Source organism: Scyliorhinus canicula, chromosome 15, assembly GCF_902713615.1.
Source record: "Scyliorhinus canicula chromosome 15, sScyCan1.1, whole genome shotgun sequence".
Lineage (NCBI taxonomy): Eukaryota > Metazoa > Chordata > Chondrichthyes > Carcharhiniformes > Scyliorhinidae > Scyliorhinus > Scyliorhinus canicula.
Genome location: NC_052160.1, coordinates 38,139,398 through 38,158,664, shown reverse-complemented (window position 1 = coordinate 38,158,664; position 19,267 = coordinate 38,139,398). Strand labels below are relative to the sequence as shown.

The 19,267-nt window shown below is 46.8% G+C and overlaps 1 protein-coding gene across 2 annotated transcripts; it reads left to right on the top strand.

The window, feature by feature from the left end:
* Positions 1 to 284: 284 nt before the first annotated feature.
* LOC119978486 (SUMO-conjugating enzyme UBC9-B-like) lies at positions 285 to 18,255 on the top strand. Of its 2 annotated transcripts, none has more exons than XM_038820156.1 (7): positions 285 to 303; positions 8,622 to 8,698; positions 9,349 to 9,432; positions 9,517 to 9,589; positions 10,688 to 10,797; positions 16,437 to 16,516; positions 17,511 to 18,255. In XM_038820156.1, the coding sequence occupies exons 2-7, from the start codon at positions 8,633 to 8,635 to the stop codon at positions 17,572 to 17,574; spliced, it is 477 nt and encodes a 158-aa protein (XP_038676084.1). In that variant the 5' UTR covers positions 285 to 303; positions 8,622 to 8,632; the 3' UTR covers positions 17,575 to 18,255. The 2 variants fall into 2 exon arrangements, with proteins under 2 accessions (XP_038676084.1, XP_038676083.1); XM_038820155.1 differs by lacking the exon at positions 285 to 303 and adding an exon at positions 310 to 565.
* Positions 18,256 to 19,267: the final 1,012 nt, after the last annotated feature.

Below are 19,267 nucleotides of genomic sequence, written 5' to 3'. Positions count from 1 at the left end.
GTCTCTGCAGCTCTAGTAAAGAATTCCATAGATTCACCGCCTCTGAGAGAAAAAAGATCTTCCTCATCTCTGTGCTAAATGGGTGACCCCTTACTCTAAAAAATAAGTCCTCTGGTCCCAGACTCTCTTACAGGGAGTGGGCCTGAGTGCTCAGTCGGGAGAGTCAGTGCAGACTGGATGGGCCGAAGCACTGCAAGGATTCGATGGGGCGGGTCAGCAACTGGAGGTCACAGGTTATGGGGCGGAGTAACGCAAGAGCGGGTCAGAGGTTATAGGGCGGGGTCGGAGACTGAGGGCAGGAAGGTGAGGAGAGGTTCAGGCGACCAGCGCGGTGCCCGCACTGGAATATTTGGCGAGGTTTTCTGGTGTATTTTCCCTGTGCGGCTGAACATCCAGGGAGGTTAGGCCGCGAGCGGGAAGCCTCGAACTGCAGTTACTCCGAGCAGCGACGGATATCCCCGCCGCTCCCAGCAGGCGCTGCACTGGCCACCCCACAGCTGGAGGCCATCGGCTTCGGTTTGAAGAGCGGCTGGAGGCGGAAAGAGCGGGACCGCGGATAGAGAGAGTGAGTAAAGCTCAAAATAGAGAGTGAGTGAGTAAAGCTCAAAATAGAGAGAGTGAGTAAAGCTCAAAATAGAGAGAGTGAGTAAAGCTCAAAATACAGAGCGAGTAAAACTCAAAACAGAGTGAGTAAAGCTCAAAACAGAGTGAGTAAAGCTCAAAACAGAGTGAGTAAAGCTCAAAGCACAGAGAGTGAGTAAAGCTCAAAACAGAGAGAGTGAGTAAAGCTCAAAACAGAGAGAGTGAGTAAAGCTCAAAACAGAGAGTGAGTAAAGCTCAAAACAGAGAGAGAGTGAGTAAAGCTCAAAACAGAGAGAGAGTGAGTAAAGCTCAAAACAGAGAGAGAGTGAGTAAAGCTCAAAACAGAGAGTAAAGCTCAAAATAGAGAGTGAGTAAAGCTCAAAATAGAGTGAGTAAAGCTCAAAATAGAGTGAGTAAAGCTCAAAATAGAGTGAGTAAAGCTCAAAATAGAGTGAGTAAAGCTCAAAATAGAGTGAGTAAAGCTCAAAATAGAGTGAGTAAAGCTCAAAAGAGAGAGTGAGTAAAGCTCAAAAGAGAGAGTGAGTAAAGCTCAAAAGAGAGAGTGAGTAAAGCTCAAAAGAGAGAGTGAGTAAAGCTCAAAAGAGAGAGTGAGTAAAGCTCAAAAGAGAGAGTGAGTAAAGCTCAAAAGAGAGAGTGAGTAAAGCTCAAAAGAGAGAGTGAGTAAAGCTCAAAAGAGAGAGAGTGAGTAAAGCTCAAAAGAGAGAGTGAGTAAAGCTCAAAAGAGAGAGTGAGTAAAGCTCAAAAGAGAGAGTGAGTAAAGCTCAAAAGAGAGAGTGAGTAAAGCTCAAAAGAGAGAGTGAGTAAAGCTCAAAAGAGAGAGTGAGTAAAGCTCAAAAGAGAGAGTGAGTAAAGCTCAAAAGAGAGAGTGAGTAAAGCTCAAAAGAGAGAGTGAGTAAAGCTCAAAAGAGAGAGTGAGTAAAGCTCAAAAGAGAGAGTGAGTAAAGCTCAAAAGAGAGAGTGAGTAAAGCTCAAAAGAGAGAGTGAGTAAAGCTCAAAAGAGAGAGTGAGTAAAGCTGAAAAGAGAGAGAGAGTAAAGCTCAAAAGAGAGAGAGTGGGAGTAAAGCTCAAAAGAGAGAGGGAGTAAAGCTCAAAAGAGAGAGAGAGGGAGTAAAGCTCAAAAGAGAGAGAGAGGGAGTAAAGCTCAAGAGAGAGGGAGTAAAGCGAGAGAGAGAGGGAGTAAAGCTCAAAAGAGAGAGAGAGAGGGAGTAAAGCTCAAAAGAGAGAGGGAGTAAAGCTCAAAAGAGAGAGAGAGGGAGTAAAGCTCAAAAGAGAGAGAGGGAGTAAAGCTCAAAAGAGAGAGAGAGGGAGTAAAGCTCAAAAGAGAGAGAGAGGGAGTAAAGCTCAAAAGAGAGAGAGAGGGAGTAAAGCTCAAAAGAGAGAGAGGGGGAGTAAAGCTCAAAAGAGAGAGAGAGGGAGTAAAGCTCAAAAGAGAGAGGGAGTAAAGCTCAAAAGAGAGAGGGAGTAAAGCTCAAAAGAGAGAGGGAGTAAAGCTCAAAAGAGAGAGGGAGTAAAGCTCAAAAGAGAGAGGGAGTAAAGCTCAAAAGAGAGAGAGAGGGAGTAAAGCTCAAAAGAGAGAGAGAGGGAGTAAAGCTCAAAAGAGAGAGAGAGGGAGTAAAGCTCAAAAGAGAGAGAGAGGGAGTAAAGCTCAAAAGAGAGAGTGAGTAAAGCTCAAAAGAGAGAGTGAGTAAAGCTCAAAAGAGAGAGTGAGTAAAGCTCAAAAGAGAGAGTGAGTAAAGCTCAAAAGAGAGAGTGAGTAAAGCTCAAAAGAGAGAGTGAGTAAAGCTCAAAAGAGAGAGTGAGTAAAGCTCAAAAGAGAGAGTGAGTAAAGCTCAAAAAAGAGAGTGAGTAAAGCTCAAAAGAGAGAGTGAGTAAAGCTCAAAAGAGAGAGTGAGTAAAGCTCAAAAGAGAGAGTGAGTAAAGCTCAAAAGAGAGAGTGAGTAAAGCTCAAAAGAGAGAGTGAGTAAAGCTCAAAAGAGAGAGTGAGTAAAGCTGAAAAGAGAGAGAGAGTAAAGCTCAAAAGAGAGAGAGTGGGAGTAAAGCTCAAAAGAGAGGGAGTAAAGCTCAAAAGAGAGAGAGAGGGAGTAAAGCTCAAAAGAGAGAGAGAGGGAGTAAAGCTCAAGAGAGAGGGAGTAAAGCTCGAGAGAGAGGGAGTAAAGCTCAAAAGAGAGAGAGAGGGAGTAAAGCTCAAAAGAGAGAGAGAGAGGGAGTAAAGCTCAAAAGAGAGAGAGAGGGAGTAAAGCTCAAAAGAGAGAGAGGGAGTAAAGCTCAAAAGAGAGAGAGGGAGTAAAGCTCAAAAGAGAGAGAGAGGGAGTAAGGCTCGCGAGAGAGCGAGTAAGGCTCGCGAGAGAGCGAGTAAGGCTCGCGAGAGAGCGAGTAAGGCTCGCGAGAGAGCGAGTAAGGCTCGCGAGAGAGCGAGTAAGGCTCGCGAGAGAGCGAGTAAGGCTCGCGAGAGAGCGAGTAAGGCTCGCGAGAGAGCGAGTAAGGCTCGCGAGAGAGCGAGTAAGGCTCGCGAGAGAGCGAGTAAGGCTCGCGAGAGAGTAGAGATCAATCCCAGAGAGAGGGAGAGTAGAGATCAATCCCAGAGAGAGAAGATCAAACCCAGAGAGTTAGACAGTAATGTTCCATCCCAGAGAGAGTCAAGATTAATCCCAGAACGAGAGAGTAATGATCAATCCCAGAGAGAGTATTTATCAATTCCGGGCTAGGCAGGAGAGAGAGAGTCTAGATCAAATCCCAGGCCGGGGACAGAGCGAGTATTGATCAATCCCGACCAGGGAGCGAGACCATGGGCGGGATTCTCCCTTACCCGGCGGGATGGAGTGGCGTGAACCACACTGGCGTCGGGCCGCCTCATGAAGTCTCCGCACCTTTAGGGGCCAAGCCCTAACATTGAGGGGCTAGACCCGTGCCGGAGTGGTTGGCGCCCCGCCGGCTGGTGGGAACGGCCTTTGGCGCCACGCCAACCGGGGCCGAAGGGACTTCGCCGGCCGGTGGAAGTCCGCGCATGCGCCGGAGCATCATCCACGCGCAGGGGAGGGGGTCGCCTCCGCCATCGTGAGGACCATGGCGAAGGCGGAAGGAAAAGATTGTCCCCCACGGCACAGGCCCGCCCGCCGATGGGTGGGCCCTGATCGCGGGCCAGACCACCGTGGGGGCACCCCCCAAGGCCAGATCGCCCCGCTCCCCCTCCCCCCCCCCCCCCCCCCCCCCCAAGACCCCAGAGCCCGCCCGCGCCGCCTGGTCCCGCTGGTAAGTTAGGTGGTTTGATTCACGCCAGCGGGACTGGCATGACAGCGGCGGGACTTCGGCCCATCGCGGGCCGGAGAATTGCCGGGGGGGGGGGGGCGCCGACCGGCGCAGCGCGATTCCCGTCCCCGACGAATCTCTGGTGCCGGAGACTTCGGGACACGGCGGGGGCGGGATTGACGCCGGCCCCCGGCGATTCTCCGACCCGGCACGGGGGTCGGAGAATCCCGCCCCTTATATATCATTTCGTCCGGGAGAGAGAAGAGTGTATTTATCAATCGTAGGTTGGCGAGAAAGTATTGATCTGTCCTGTTCTGGGGAGAGAGGAGAAGTATAGGTCAATCCCAGACCAGGAGAGAGTATTGATCAATCGGCCAGGGAGAGAGAGAGAGAAAGTATAGATCAAACCCAGGCCAGGAGGGACAAGACTATTGATCAATCACAGGCCAGGAGAGAGAGAGCGAGCATTAATCAGTCCCAGACCGGGAAGAGAGAGTGTAGATCAATCCTGGGTCAGGAAAGAGAGTTTGATCAATCCTAGGCCTGGAGAGAGAGATGGGGAGGAGGGCAGGGTTGGTGGAATTTAGATCAGTTCCGGGCTCTGGGAGAGTTAGAAAATATAGATCAGTTCCATGCCAGGAGAGAGGGAGCATAGGTCAATCCCGGGCTGGGAAGAGAGACTTGGAGAGCGAATAGAACAGTCCAAGCTTGAGGGGAGACAGAGTATAGATCAACCCAGGACCAGGGAGTGAGAGAGAGAGTGAGTCTTGTTCAATCTCAGCCCAGGGTTAGCGGCACAGTGAGAGTGAGAATTTATCAATCCCTGACCTGGAGAGAGAGAATATGTAAATCCCAGCCCAGCCACGGTGGGGAAAAGGAATAAACTCCAATCTGGGGTTCACTCCGTCTTGCCTCCAATCTGAGCTGTAGCCTTGGCAGGTGATTTTCTCTCGTCTCTGGGGTTTGTTCGCCGAGCCTGCGCTTCGCCCCCACAGTGAGTGCGTCCTGCCGCCCAACAAAGTTTCCCCACCTCCCCAGGGATCCGCCTGCAGCCACAAAACTTGCATTGGGTTTCATTTCTAAGCTTTGATTTGCTCCTGGGTATTCGGCAATGGGGGCATCACAATCTGGCTTTGATCTATATTGCTTAGGGCAGTGATCCCAGGCAATTCTTCTGGCCCCACAGTTAGCCAGGCTGTGATCAATAGGGACCAGACCTGACTTCCGGTGGCGGCCATGGTGTGAATGGTGACACATTTGGTGGCTCCCACTTATGGCTGTGTTTGTGGACCTTTTCCCCGGCTAATGGGCGGACTTGTTGAGGAAAAAGGTGCAGGAATTGTGGAAGGAGAGGGTGTCCCACTGTTGGATGGATTTGTGGAGTGGGAGTGGTTTTAAAAGGAAGGAGCAGTTGCCAGAAGTTGTACCTGCGACACAGAGGACGATGGTGGAGGCCCTAATGTCTCAGTGGTGGATGGAGCAGCTGGTCTTGAACAAGAAGTTCACGCAGCAGAGGAAGGAGACTTTGGAAGACCTGGCAAGATCCCTGCCAAGTAAGGCAAGGATCGACAGCCTGGAAATGAGGCTGGAAGCTCAGAGCCAGCCGATCCAGAGGGTTGAGGAGAGGGTGGGGGAACACGAGGACCAGCTCACCTCGATGGCGGCCGAGTTGGGGGTGATGCGTGATACTCTGAGGCGGCTACAGGAGAATGCAGAGGATTTGGAGAACCGGTCCCGGAGGCAGAACCTTTAGGATCATGAGGCTGCCGGAGGGCAGCGAGGGAGCGGACGCTGGCTCGTATGTGGCTCAGATGCCCCTGAAGCTGCTGGGAGAAGAGACCTTTGAACGGCCCTTGGAGGTGGACCGGGCGCACAGGGCGCTGATGAGGAAGCCGCAGGATAACGAGCCACCGAGAGCGATGGTGATGTGGCTGCATCGGTTTTTGGATAAAGAACGGATCCTGAGGTGGAAAAGGCAGACGAGGCGATATCTGGGAGGGCAGTGAACTCTGGGTGTACCAGGCAAAGAGGGGAGCGGGCTTCAACAAGGTGAAGGCTGCCTTCTTTAAGAAAGGAGTGAAATTTGGAACGTTGAACCCGGCTCGGCTCACAAACTTTATTTTGGGTCGCCGGAGGAAGCGATGGAGTTTGTGAAGAACAATGGACTGGCAGGAGAATGCGGACATTGATCTTTGGATGAGGTGTTTGTTTTTGTTCTTGATGGATTTTTTTCTTTGGTGGCCATTGTCCTGTGTTCTTCAGTGGGGCATGGGTAGTTGCTCTTTTCTTTGTTTTGGGTTTTGAATGTTGATGTTGTTGTTTGCACCGGGATAGTGTTTGAGTGGGAGGAGGGAAATCAGTGGGGGCCAGGATGCTAGATGCCATGAGCGGCTAATTCACGGAAGTGCAGTGTGGGGTGAGCAGTGATTGGAGCATTGATGGGGGTTGGGTTATTATGTTGTGGGGTGGGAGGCGGGGAACTGCTGACAGGGGAGCAGCTTTTGAAATGTGGCATGGGGAGGGTCGATGACGGTAAACAGCCAAGGGCAGGCCTGAGGGGGTGCGAGACGTGAGCTGGAGGCTGGCCCAGTGGGGGATATGGTTGATCGACCGGGGGGAGGCTGATCACATGGAATGTGCGAGGGTTGAATGGGCCGGTCAAGAGGGCTCACCTGATCGCACATCTGAGGAGTCTAAAGGCGGACGTGGCGTTTCTGCAAGAAATGCTTTTGAAGATTGGGCATCAAACTAGGCTTGGGAAAGGGTGGGTAGGGCAGGTATTTCATTCTGGATTGGACTTGAAGATGAGGGGGTTAGCAGTACAGATAATTAAACAGGTAGCTTTTGAAGTGGGGAGCATTGTGGCAGATTCTGGTGGGAGGTATGTCATGGTGAGTTGGAAACTGGAAGGAATGCCGGTGGTATTGGTGAATGTTTATGTCCCGAACTGGGATGATGTAGAGTTCAAGAGGCGGGTGCTGGGGAAGATCCCGTACCTGGACTCGCACCAGTTGATAATGGGGTGGGGGGGGGGAATTTTATACAGTTTTGGAACCAAAGTTGGATCGGTCGAGTCCGAGGGTGGGGAGAGTATCGGCGGTGGCGAAGGTACTGAAGGGGCTTATGTGGGCCTAGATCCGTAGAGGTTTGACAGGCCACGGTCGTTTTTCTCCTACGTGCATAGGGTGTACTCCCGAATTGGCTATTTTGTGTTGGATGCAATGTTTTTGGCGGGGGTGGTTGGTTCAGAGTATTCGGCAATTCTAGTATCGGAATATGCACCACATTGGGTGGACTTGCAGGTAAAAGTGGAAGGGGGCAGAGACCACCACGGAGGTTAGATGTGGGACTGTTGGCAGATGAGGTCTGAGCGGGTGAGGGCTGACATTCGGGGATGTGTGGAGCTGAACAACACGGGTGAGGTTTCGGACATCATGCTGTGGGCAGCATTGAAGGCAGTCGAAAGGGGGGAGGTTATTTTTATCTGGGCACACAAGGAGAGCACGGAGCGGGCGGAGATGGCGAGTTTAGTGGAGGAGATCTTGCGGGTGACAGGAGATATTCGGAAGCCCAGCGGCGGGACTGTTGAGGGAGTGGCAGAAACTGCAGATGGAGTTTGGGTTATTATCTAAGGGGAAGGTGGTGGGGCAGTTGAGGAGGGCTCTTATGAATATGGGTAAAAGGCGAGTAAGATGTTGACACATCAACTGAGGAAGCAGGAGGCAGCAAGGGTGATCGGAAATGGTGGGAGTGAATGGGGTGTTTGGGAATTTTTATAGGAGGCTGTTGGGGCCCCCAGCCGGGTGGAGGGAATGGGGGGCTTTATGGAGGGTTCGAGTTCCCGAGGACAGGCCGGGGGCCCCCACCAGGCTGGTAGAGGGTCTTGGGGTGATGGAGGCCCTGGGCCCAGACAGGTTTCAGTGGAATTTTTTTTAATGTTTTCAGGGGACAAAATGTTGGGGGGGGGGGGGGGGAGCGTAGGATCGATCTATATGCGGATGAGTTGTTGCTGTATATTCCAGACCCGTTGGAAGGTATTGGGGGGGATTATGAGGATTTTGGAGGAATTCAGGAATTCGAGGTATAAATTGAATGTGGGGAAGAGCGAGGTCTTTCCGATCCAGATGAGGGGCAGGAGAAGAAGCTGGGGGAGTTGCTGTTTAGGATGGTGGGAGGGGGGAATTTTTGGTACTTGGGCATTCGGGTAGCGCGAAGGTGGGAGCAACTGCACAGGCTGAATTTCACTCTGTTGGTGGAACAGATGAAAGGGGATTTTAGGAGGTGGGATGTGCTCCCGCTGTCATTGGCGGGACGGGTGCAATCGGAGAAATTGACGGTCCTCCCGAGGTTCTTGTTTGTGTTTCAGAATCTCCCGTTATTTTATTCCAACGGCTTTTTTTTTAAAGGTGAACGCAATGATTTCAGGGTTTGCTTGTGTCCAGCAGCCACCTGAGTTGCAGGTTGTTCAACAGGAGGCACCATCACAGCCAAGCCTTGTCCAGGGCTCTGAAATCCACACATGGTGGAGAGAGGGATTGCACTGTGCATGGGTGTGGGGCTGGTTCATGTCCAAGCATGAAGTACTACAATATTGATGCTGGTACAATGGTCCTTTCCTTCTGAACCTTGTGACCAGGTGCCTGACTCTTGTTGATTTTCTGCATAGCTTTTAACAGTGCTTTATAAAGGGTCCAATGCGGGGTACACATTTTCATCTGCAATAGAAATAGTCAGATTAAGTCTTCTGCTTACTGTCTTCTCCCCATTCCTAGGGACTCAGAAGATGTCGGGGATCGCCCTGAATCGCCTCTCGCAAGAAAGAAAAGCATGGAGGAAAGAACATCCATTTGTACGTATGTTTACAGAGGATGCATTCTAAAAACACACCCCCATGTCTGTCCCTATGACACTTGATCTAGGTTGATTTTTACAGCCATAAACCTTTTGAGTGAGAAGAAGGAAGAATTTAGATTCATACAGAGGGTAGTAGTATAGTGGCAATGTGACTGGACTAGAAATACTGAACCCAGACAAATGCTCTGGAAACAAGAGTTCAAGTCCCACCATTTGCAACTGGGGGAATTTAATTTAATTAATTAAAAAGCTGGCGATTCAAGAAGGTGGCTCAATGCCACCACCCCAAGGAATTAGGGATGGGCAACAAAATGCTGCTCTTGCCAGCGACACATGTGCCTCAAGAACAAAAAAAAATCATCCTTCGTGCATTCCTGAGCAGTTCACAGTCAAACTGCCTCTTGGAGAGCAGTTAACAGAGAGATGAAATGAGTTGAGGTGTCAAGTCTCTTTAGTGTGGGTATTTTGAGGGGTCAGTGTCCTTAATCTGAGGATCTGGATGGCATTTGGCAGGTCAGTGTCCTTGCATAGGACTGGATGGTATTTCAGTGTCTCTAGTGCAGGTAACTGAATGGTATTTGAGGGGGTTGTGTTCATAGCATTGCTGTAATTTGTATGTTGTAAGCTCTTGTGACGGTTCTGCAGGGTTTTGTGGCTGTGCCTGTGAAGAATCCAGATGGCACGATGAACCTGATGAATTGGGAGTGTGCTATTCCAGGCAAAAAAGGGGTGAGTAAATTGACCAAGGACACATTGCACAGAATTAATCCAGTAAACTTTGATGTAAAATAATGTTGCGTTTCACATCAACAGACAACTTGGGAAGGAGGCTTGTTTAAACTACGGGTGCTTTTTAAGGATGACTATCCATCTTCACCACCAAAGTGTAAGTATCTACAATAGAGGGGCATCCTTGTGTAGAAGCAAAAAGTATGAGACGTTATCTTCTGGTCATCTTGTGTATTGCAAGACCACTAGTTCCAAGGCAGTCTGCAGAACAGTCACAGTACATTACTGTCACACCGTTGTCTGGAGAAATTCCATCTGAACTGTTCATTCATTGTATTTTGCTTTCATATGATGGTGAGAATAAATCAATTTGTTCATGGGAAGTGAGTGTCACTGGCAAGGCCAAAATTTATCAGCACTTAGTGCTCATCCCTAATTGCCTTGAGAAAGTGGTGGTGAGTCTCCTCCTTGAGCCAATGGAGTCCATGTGGTGTAGGTACATCCAAAGAGCTATTAGGGAGAGTGTTCCAAGACCCAGCAACAGTGAAGGTACAGTGATACAGTTCCAAGTCAGGATGGTGTGTGACTTTGATGTAAACGTGCGGTTGGTGTTGTTCTTCTGCATCTGCTGCCCTTGTTTCTCTCAGTGGGTTTGGAAAGAGGCTTGGTGTGTTGCTACAGTGCATCTTGTAGATGGTACACACTCCTTGCTGCTGGCTGTTCAGCAGGCACAGACTCACTCAGTATCTGAGGAGTTGTGAATGGTGCTGAAGATTGTGCAACCATAAGCAAATATCCTTTCTTCTGGCCTTATGAAAGAGCAGAATATGATTGTGCCAAGGACACTACCCTGAGGAACTCTGACACATTGAGGTCCAGGAACTGAGCTGATTGGCCTCCAAACACCACAACCATCGTTCTTTGATTTAGATATGAGACTAGTCAATTTAAATTAAGGATCGCTTTTAGATTATTTCAATTTGTAATTTACAGCCTTGTTGTACAGTCTACTCTGTTTCATTGAGTGTGGTTTAATGCTGATAATTGCGGACCTCATGTTCATGAATTAAGTACATTGTATCTGGGTGAACTCTTTTTGAGCTAAGTGACAACACAGCTGCATTGTGTGTCAATCTCAATCTCAGCGAGTGTGATTTACACTTGCTGTGCGTGCGCATGGAATGACATCTGTTTTTCATTTGTTTAGTTACCTCCATTGCTCCAATTCCTTTCAAATTTTTGCTCTTTGTTTAAGGCAAATTTGAGCCTCCAATATTCCATCCAAATGTGTATCCATCGGGAACTGTGTGTCTGTCAATTCTAGAAGAGGAGAAGGACTGGAGGCCAGCAATCACTATCAAACAGGTCAGTGTGATATGAAATAGGATGTGAAATGGGATTTAATCACAACTCTGCAGACAGCAATTTCACTAATTGTCATTGGATAATTTAGAAGTTTGATCCTTTCCTACTGGTGGGATAATCCAGGGCATTGGAGGAATTAATCTGTCTAAATTTAGAGAAAGGAGATGGTATCTGTGGTTACAATATCCTACAGTGACATAGCAGATTATTTCTCATTCCCCTTGGTATATTCGAATACTGCTGTCTTCCCACTGCACCCCTCGATTCTCTTTGGCCCATTTCAGGACCCTCTTCTTTGTCCGATAGCTGTGAAAACACACGTGTCACCGCTTGTGGTGACTTATTTGCCCGTAGCCTCACCTGGAGCAACCGGTGGGCCCTGTCCAGCTCGGGGGGGGGGGGGGGGGGGGGGGGACACGATCCTCCTCCCCTAACAACTTTGCGACCATCGCAGCAAAGTACTCAGTTGGCCTCAGGCCCTCCACCCCCTCTGGCAATCCCACGATTCTGAGGTTCTGCCTTGTCAACCTATTCTCCAGGTCCTTGACCGTAGCCCTCAGGCCCTTGTACCAGTCCTCCACCATCAGCAGCTCAGCTTTCAATGAGGCTATCTGGTCGCTGTGTCGCAACAGGGTCTCCCCCAATCCTTTTAGCATCTCACCATTTTCCCGCACTGTCTCCGAGGTCCTTGCCAAAGCCTCCTTTATCGGGCCCAGTGCATCCTCCACCGACGTTTTGAGGGTCTCCATCATCCATCCCCCTTGCCTCTCAAAATGTTTGCCAAATTCACTTTCAAATTCACCCGCCAATAACTCCATCAGCTTATCCACCATAATAGGTGCAGCCCCGCCCATCGAGCTTGTCTCCGCCATCTTTGTTCCCAATGGACTCCGCACCTTTCCAAACTCCTCTGAAGGGCTACCACTCATACCCTTCTTTATAGTATTCTTTCCTGCGGTCTTGCAAACAGCTATCAAATGGGACAGGTATGCCCACAAATTACCCCTAGGAACCAGGTTAAAAGGGCCAAAAACCGAGCACTCTGGCGGGATCTACCTTGCTTGCGACCTCTTTCTACAGTCCGCCACCTCATTCCCCAGTCAGTTGATCCCAGTGCAGACCTCTCTTTGTTAAGTGACTGATATCAGAATTCAGCAGTTCATTTCCCTCGGCGTGCTCCCCTTCCTTCCCTGGAACAAACTCTCACTGGGGGCCCCACTGATATTCTCCCACATTCTCCATGTCACTGGAATATCTGCTTTTTGAAGATAATTGCAACAGGACCTACCTACTTGTGTAAAAATCTAATTTTTCAGACCAAAAGTCAGGAAGTTGACTTTTCCACAAGTAATGTTTTCGAGGGATTGATTTGAACCCAAAAATTGCTGTTGCAATGGAATGAAGTAAAAACCAACAATGCTAAAGAATTCATATTAATTCTCTAATAAACTAATTTTGTTTATATTATGAACTTTATATACATTTCATATAACACAAAATATAAGTACATAACAAATTCAGTCCAACGCTTCCCACATTGAAATTCTTCAAAATCATTCTGATCACTATCTGAGTCATTGAGAAATTTGACCCAATACCCTGGTTGTATAACATCATTATATGAATCTTCCTCATCATCACTTAGCGGTAGTTCTGGTCACTCAGCATCTGTCCATAAGTAATCATCCTTGGTGGGTTAGCCCTGCTGCCTCACAGCGCCGAGGTCCCAGGCTCTGGGTCACTGTCTGTGGAGTTTGCACATTCTCTCTGTGTTTGCGTGGGTTTCACCCCCACAACCCAAAGATGTGTAGGTTAAGTGGATTGGCCACGCTAAATTGCCCCGTAATTGGGAAAAATGAATTGAGCACTCTTTAAAAAAAAAAATTTCAAGTTATTTTCCAGAGTCAAGCATGCTCGAAATTCCATATTTTAGAAATGATTTCTTGACGATGTTGGGATCAAGTTCATTCCACAAGTCTATGACCCATTGGTGCTATGTTGCTAGTGAGGATGTTCATGATTCCACCTTTAGTAGATGTTTTTTTTTTGCCTTCCAACATCCAATTGTACCACATCTTTTGGAAATTGCCCCAGAGAGATTTATTCATACACGCATCCTCCTGGTCTCAAATTCCACACTTCTTTGATCCATTCGTTGCAATCCACCTTGCCTTTCTTGTGAATATGGACAATGCCGTCTTTGTGAAACTGCTTTTGGAGGAGAGCTTTGCACATGAATATCACCTTCAGCTTTAATTTAGTGCCATCAACTACACAAGATGCCTTTTTGACTAATCCTATCTAACAGTCTTGATTGCCACATGTGGAAGATCATCAGTGTTTCATCCATATTTATAATGCAGACCAATCAATATGCATTTTTATCTTAATGCTGGATGAGATTTGATGTTTTTATCCTCTGGTTCCGATGGTACATGCTGTGAAATTTTTGTTTTCTCAGAGTACTAAATCATGCTTTTTCATGAATTTTATGCATCTGAAATAGCATCTTTCGTCACTATTCTAAGGACACAGTCAATGACACTGAGGGTGATATAATGACCATTTTACTTTTTACTGATGCTCATTTACCACTTTTTTCTCAAGTTTAAATTGAGCTGGTTACTTGTTATTCTTTCACGAAAGCATTATTATACATCATGTGGTACACATTAGACTTGTCGATTGGTTAGGAGATTGCCGCTAGAATTGGCAAGGAAAGAACAGTTCCAGTGCGTGCCTTCAGATTAATGAGCTGTAGAAATTCATTTTTTAAATTAATTTATTGGATGTGGGTGTCACTGACTAGGCCAGCATTTATTTCCCATCCCTAATTGCCCTTGAGAAGGTGGTAGGTGAGCTGCCTTATTGAATTGCTGCAGTCTCTGTGGTGTAGATACATCCACTGTGCTGTTAGGGAGGGAGTTCCAGGGTTTTGACCCAGTGGCAGTGATGAGACGGTGATATATTTCCAAGTCAAGATGGTGAGTGATTTGAAGGGGGATTTCAAGGTAGTGGTGTTCCCAGGTATCTGCTGCTCTAGTCCTTCTAGATGGTAGTGGTCATGGGTTTGGAACGTGCTGCCTAGGCAGACTTGATGAGTTCCTGCAGTGCATCTTGTAGATGGAACACACTGCTGCCATTGTTCGTAGCTGTTGGACGGAGTGAATATTTGTGGAAGGGGTGCCAATCAAGCTACTGCTTTGTCCTGGGTGGTGTCGAGCACCCTGACTGTTGTTGGAGCTACACTCATCCAGGCAAATTACGATTATTCCATCACACTCCCAATTTGTGCCCTGTAGGTCGTGGACAGGCTTTGGGGATTCAGGAGGTGAGTTACTCACCACAGGATTCCCAGCCTCTGACCTGCTCTTGTAGCCACAGTATTTATCCAAAGAGTCCAGCTCAATTTCTGATCAATGGTAACCGCTAGGATGTTGATAGTGGGGGATTCAGCGTTGGTAATGACATTGAGTGTCAAGTGTCGATGGTTAGATCGTCTCTTTTTGGAGATGGTCATTGCCTAGCACTTGTGTGGTGTGAATGTTACTTGCCACTTATAAGCCCAAGTCTGGATATTGTCCGGACTTCTTGCATTTGGACATGGACCGCTTCAGTATCTGAGGAGTTGCAATTGGTGCTGAGCATGGTACAATCATCGGCGATCATCCTCACTTCTGGCCTTATGGTTGAGGAAGGTCATTGATGAAGCCACTGAAGATGGTTGGGCCAAGGACACTACCCTGAGGAATTCCTTCAGAGTCCAAAGATGTGCGGGTTAGGTGGATTGGCTATGCTAAATTGCCCGTAGTGTTCTAAAAAGTAAGGTTAAGGGGGGCTGTTCTTGGGTTACGGGTATAGGGTGGATACGTGGGTTTGAGTAGGGTGATCATTGCTCGGCACAACATCGAGGGCCTGTTCTGTGCTGTACTGTTCTATGTTCTATATCCTGGAACTAAGATGTTTGACATCCAACCAACATAACCATCTTCCTTTGTGCCAGGTATGACTCCACCCAACAGAGGTAAGAGGGTTGAGCGAATCTTGCGAAGCCCAAACTGAGCGTCAGTGAGCTGGTTATTGCTAAGCAAGTGCCTCTTGATAGTGCTGTTGATAAAGTAGACTGATGGGTTGGTTTTTTTTAAGTGTGTGGAGTAATCATCAAGCCAGGCAATAGCTTCCGTAGTGGCTAAATAGAGCTCTCTAAGCCCTCTGTTGAATTCTGTCGGGGGGCATTGATGTGAGTCATTGATTTGGGGTGCAACACCCAGCCCAGGTTGCAGTCCGGGTTCCCTACAAGGCCCCACTTGTGCCGATTTGCTGCACAAAGTCCTTGGGTCAGTATGGAAATGGTTGAGGAGTGCCCCATGTTGGCATGCCAGGTTGAAGCTGATGGGGCCGTAATTGACTGGGTTGAATTTATTCAGCTTTTCATGTACAGGACATATCTGGGCAATTTTCCACTTTGCCGGGTAGATAGCAGGTTTGGAGTTGTACTGGAACAGCTTGGCATGTCTTTAGCTGGAATATTGTCAGGGCCCATAGCCTTTGCAGCTTTCAGTGCCGTCAGCCATTTCTTGATATCATTTGCAGTGAATTCAATTGGCTTAAGAGTGACATCTGTGATGCTGGGGACCTAGGGAGTAATTAATAATCACAACGTGGTTTGATCCCTGGAAAGCCTAGGGTCAATCTCTACACGAGGTATCTGAAAAATGATTTTATTTTTTTTGAGACCCAAAATCACAGGGTCAACCTTTGGATGAGTTTTTTTGGTAATACTCCCCTCACCAGATGTGCATTTTCCAGCTGGGTGGAGATCAGGTTTAGCCCAGTGGCCTAGACAGCTGGTTTGTGATGCAGAGCAAGGCCAGCAGCACAGGTTCAATTCCCGTACCAGCTGAGAATTCTGAATTCTCCCTCAGTGTACCCAAACAGGTGCCGGAATGTGGCGACTATGGGCTTTTCACACTAACTTCATTGCAGTGTTAATGTAAGCCTACTTGTGACAATAAAGATTATTTATTTATTTTTTAGGTGCTTTGGGCTTTTAATTTTGCCCCTTTCCCTACCCACACTTCTGCACTTGGATTTCTGCCGTGCTCAGATCAGCTGACACTGACCCAGCACCTTCTTGATTTGTGTGGTTCAACTCTACTTTGAGAGGCACTTCTCAAAAGAGCGGGGAGCTCTTCCAGTGTCCCGGCCAACATTCCTCCTTCAAATAACTGCAAAACCAATGACCTCGTCAGTCAGCTTGTTGCTGTTTGTGTACAGACTGCAGCAACTTTGACTGCATGTCATATCTGAAGCACCTTTCAGGTCAGAGATATGACTATTGATATATGAGGAAAGAGTACATGAGGGCCCTGAAGTATTTCAAACCCCAAGGCTTCGAAGCTTTGGTATTAGAATTGAGTAGCTCAAGTGACGGGATTATTAATATCGTAATAAACAGCAGTTAACAGTTCTCTTAGTCTCCGCATCCCCGGCCTTCAGTAAAAACATCTCTGTTTTCTTTCTTTGTTCTTTTGCCGCTCTCCCCAGGTGCATTGTCATTTTGGAGCAGTAAAAAGTATCTGGACTGCAACGGTTGCATGCAGTGTTCACATTTTGCTTCTTTATTTTTATTCTCCTAGATATTATTAGGTATACAAGAACTTTTAAATGAACCAAATGTTCAGGATCCTGCACAAGCAGAAGCCTACACAATTTACTGGTAAGCATCAGCTCCTTGTGCATTTTGAACTGCTGCCTTTTTTTCGGGAACAGACCTGAAAATGCATGAGGTGGCCTTTTGTTGAAATTCTGCCAGCTCAGCTACATCTGCAGTAGAGTTTCATATTTTGTGTATGTAGATTCTGTCACGAAAGCAACCACTGAATGTAGTTTGAGAAGTCACTTTTTTAAAAATCCAATCACTTCATTGAGCTGGCCAGAGTGAATATTCAATCCACTCTTTCCCCTTGACTCCAGTCTGAATGCAGAAGGGCTGTTGTATAAATGCTGTATTCTTCAAACTGCATTCAGTCTGGACTTCTTCTCTCAAATATGCTATTGAGTTCAGAAAGTGAGTGAGTATGGGGGGTGCCAATATCAATCTGAGTATAAAGCCCTGGGAGTGGGGATTGTTAAGGTCTGATGTGTGAGTGAAGCCCTTGTCAATAACCCGCTAGTTCACTATTCTTTCTGTGGTTATTTTTTTTGTTTTTATTAAGATTTTTCATATTATACATAGCAAAGATAAGCGTGAACATACATTGGTAACAAAAAGAAAAGAAAAAATATTTATGTGGTTATAGCAGATTTTGGTAGTATTCAAAAGTGGATCATTGGCTTGTTACTCATAGACTAAGATTTGGATAGTTGCCATTAATAGACTAAGACTTGATCCATCTTATTGTTAAATAATTACATGCTAAATTATGGGTTCTTCATTGATCTAGCTTGCTAATTGATGGCTCAGTAAGGTTTATTTAACAAAAAAATAATAATATGTTAGAGAAAAGCCGGAGGGATTGCACTGGGATAGGTTAGGGTTTCTTAACACACATAAGCCCCATTTGTGTGTTTGTTAACAATTGTCTCTGGCTGAGCCTCATTCACTTAACAGGGCCTCATTTTCTCCCATTCAGTAGATTGTATAGCCTTGCACGGTTAATGCCCAGGCTTGAACGTCTGGTTGGGTAATGCTGTTCGTATCCCTTTTGCAGCCAAAACCGTGTGGAATACGACAAGAGGATTCGTGCACAGGCCCGACGATTTACACCAACATAGATATGAGCCTGGGTTGTGGAATGGACGACAGAAGATGGCGAGGAAATTACTTGGCAAGACCTTGTGGTTTTTTTAAAACTAAAGTGACTAGGTATCAAATTGGGCCTTTGTTTTATAAAGTCCCGGTGTATTCTTTCCACCAGGAACTATCTGATGGCTGACACTTTGTTTGTTCTCCCTTTCCTTCAGTCCCCCGTTTTTGATTTTGCTTCATATTGTTGCCCTGTGTGGAAATGAGCATTGGCCACCTAACAAGCCAGATACATGCTGACTTGGCTTAAACCAAACCTCTTTCTGGGTCCTGACTGACAATTTGTATTTTTGATGGTTTATGATCAAATATAAAGATGAAATAAACTTGCTTTTATTTTAATAAAGAAGAAGCTGATATTCTGAGTGCTGTAAAAAGCTAAAAATTTTATACTTTCTATAATACACAAGTCCAGATAATAATGCCATCTCCATTTATTATTGTCAGTGTTTGATGAGAGGAATACTGTTTGTATTGTGCAGTTTATGCAGATGTAGAAGTCACATTTGAACTTCCTGGGGTTATTTTGTGCTGCACCAGGAAGCGGGTTCAACTCCGACTCGGCACATGCTGTGCTATATTTCCTCTGTTTACACAGTCTTGTGTTCATTTGTGTCTTTAGAAAGATAATAAAGGATTCATACAAAATATTCTAGTGTGTCTGCTACTGCATCTTTCCTGGGTAGTACTGATTTACCTGTTGTGTCTGTCCCACGGGGCCTGCCTCTCCTCGCCAACATTGAAGCCTGGCCATTTCTACTTGCTCTGATCCCAAATCCAGGAGCTAATTATATCAAGTCAGGCCGATTAAAGAGAACCCAGGTGCAGTGTCTCAATCTTTACCCTTCCCCAACAGTTGTTCTTGCTACCTCTGGATTTGGGAAAAGTCTGTAGGGTGGCTGAGGAAACTGACCATGGCTCATGGTATAGGCTATCATTCAAAGAACTGTGGAATGGAATGTGATAATAGGAGGGAATAGTATAGTCGCTGGGATAAGTACTGTTCTCTGCAGCCATGAACTGGAGTCCTGAAGATTGTATTGTCTGCTGTTGCTAGGTTTATAGACATCACCTTAGAATTGGAAACAACTTTGAGAAGGGAAGATTCGGTTGGCATAGCCCATGTTGAAATCAACAACGTAGAATCATAGAAACCGTACAGTGAAAACGGAGGCCATTTGGCCCATCGAGTCTAGAACTAGGAATGAGGTTCGGCTAGAAGAGTTTGAGGAACTTGTGGCGATTAAAACGCAGAACCTCACAGGTAATAATCTGTAGATTACTATCTGAATCGTGCAAATTGGCATAGGAACAACATTTAAACGGTTAAAAGGTCTATCTAAATATGCAGCATTCATAACAAAACCGATGAAATGATAGTGCAGATAGAAATGAATAAGTACAATCTGAGCTGTTACAGAGACATTGCAACAGTATGACATATATTGGGAGCTGAATATTGAAGGGTACGTGTCATTTAGGAAGGACAGGAAGTTAGGCAAAGGTGAACGGGTGACTCTGTTAATGATAGTTATTAGCACATTAGAGAAGGATGATCCAAGTTCAGAAAACCGGTTTGTAGAAGCGGTTTGGGTTGGAATGAGAAATGGTAAAGACAAGGGGCTGGATTCCCTGACGCCGAAATCGCCCTGCGATGCTCCG

Bases quoted from the DNA above. Each gene is read 5' to 3' on its own strand.
- LOC119978486 (XM_038820156.1), top strand. From the start codon at position 8,633: ATGTCGGGGATCGCCCTGAATCGCCTCTCGCAAGAAAGAAAAGCATGG. The intron at 8,699-9,348 runs GTACGTATGTTT...ACGGTTCTGCAG, and splicing joins GGAGGAAAGAACATCCATTT to GGTTTTGTGGCTGTGCCTGT. The intron at 10,798-16,436 runs GTCAGTGTGATA...TTATTCTCCTAG, and splicing joins CAGCAATCACTATCAAACAG to ATATTATTAGGTATACAAGA.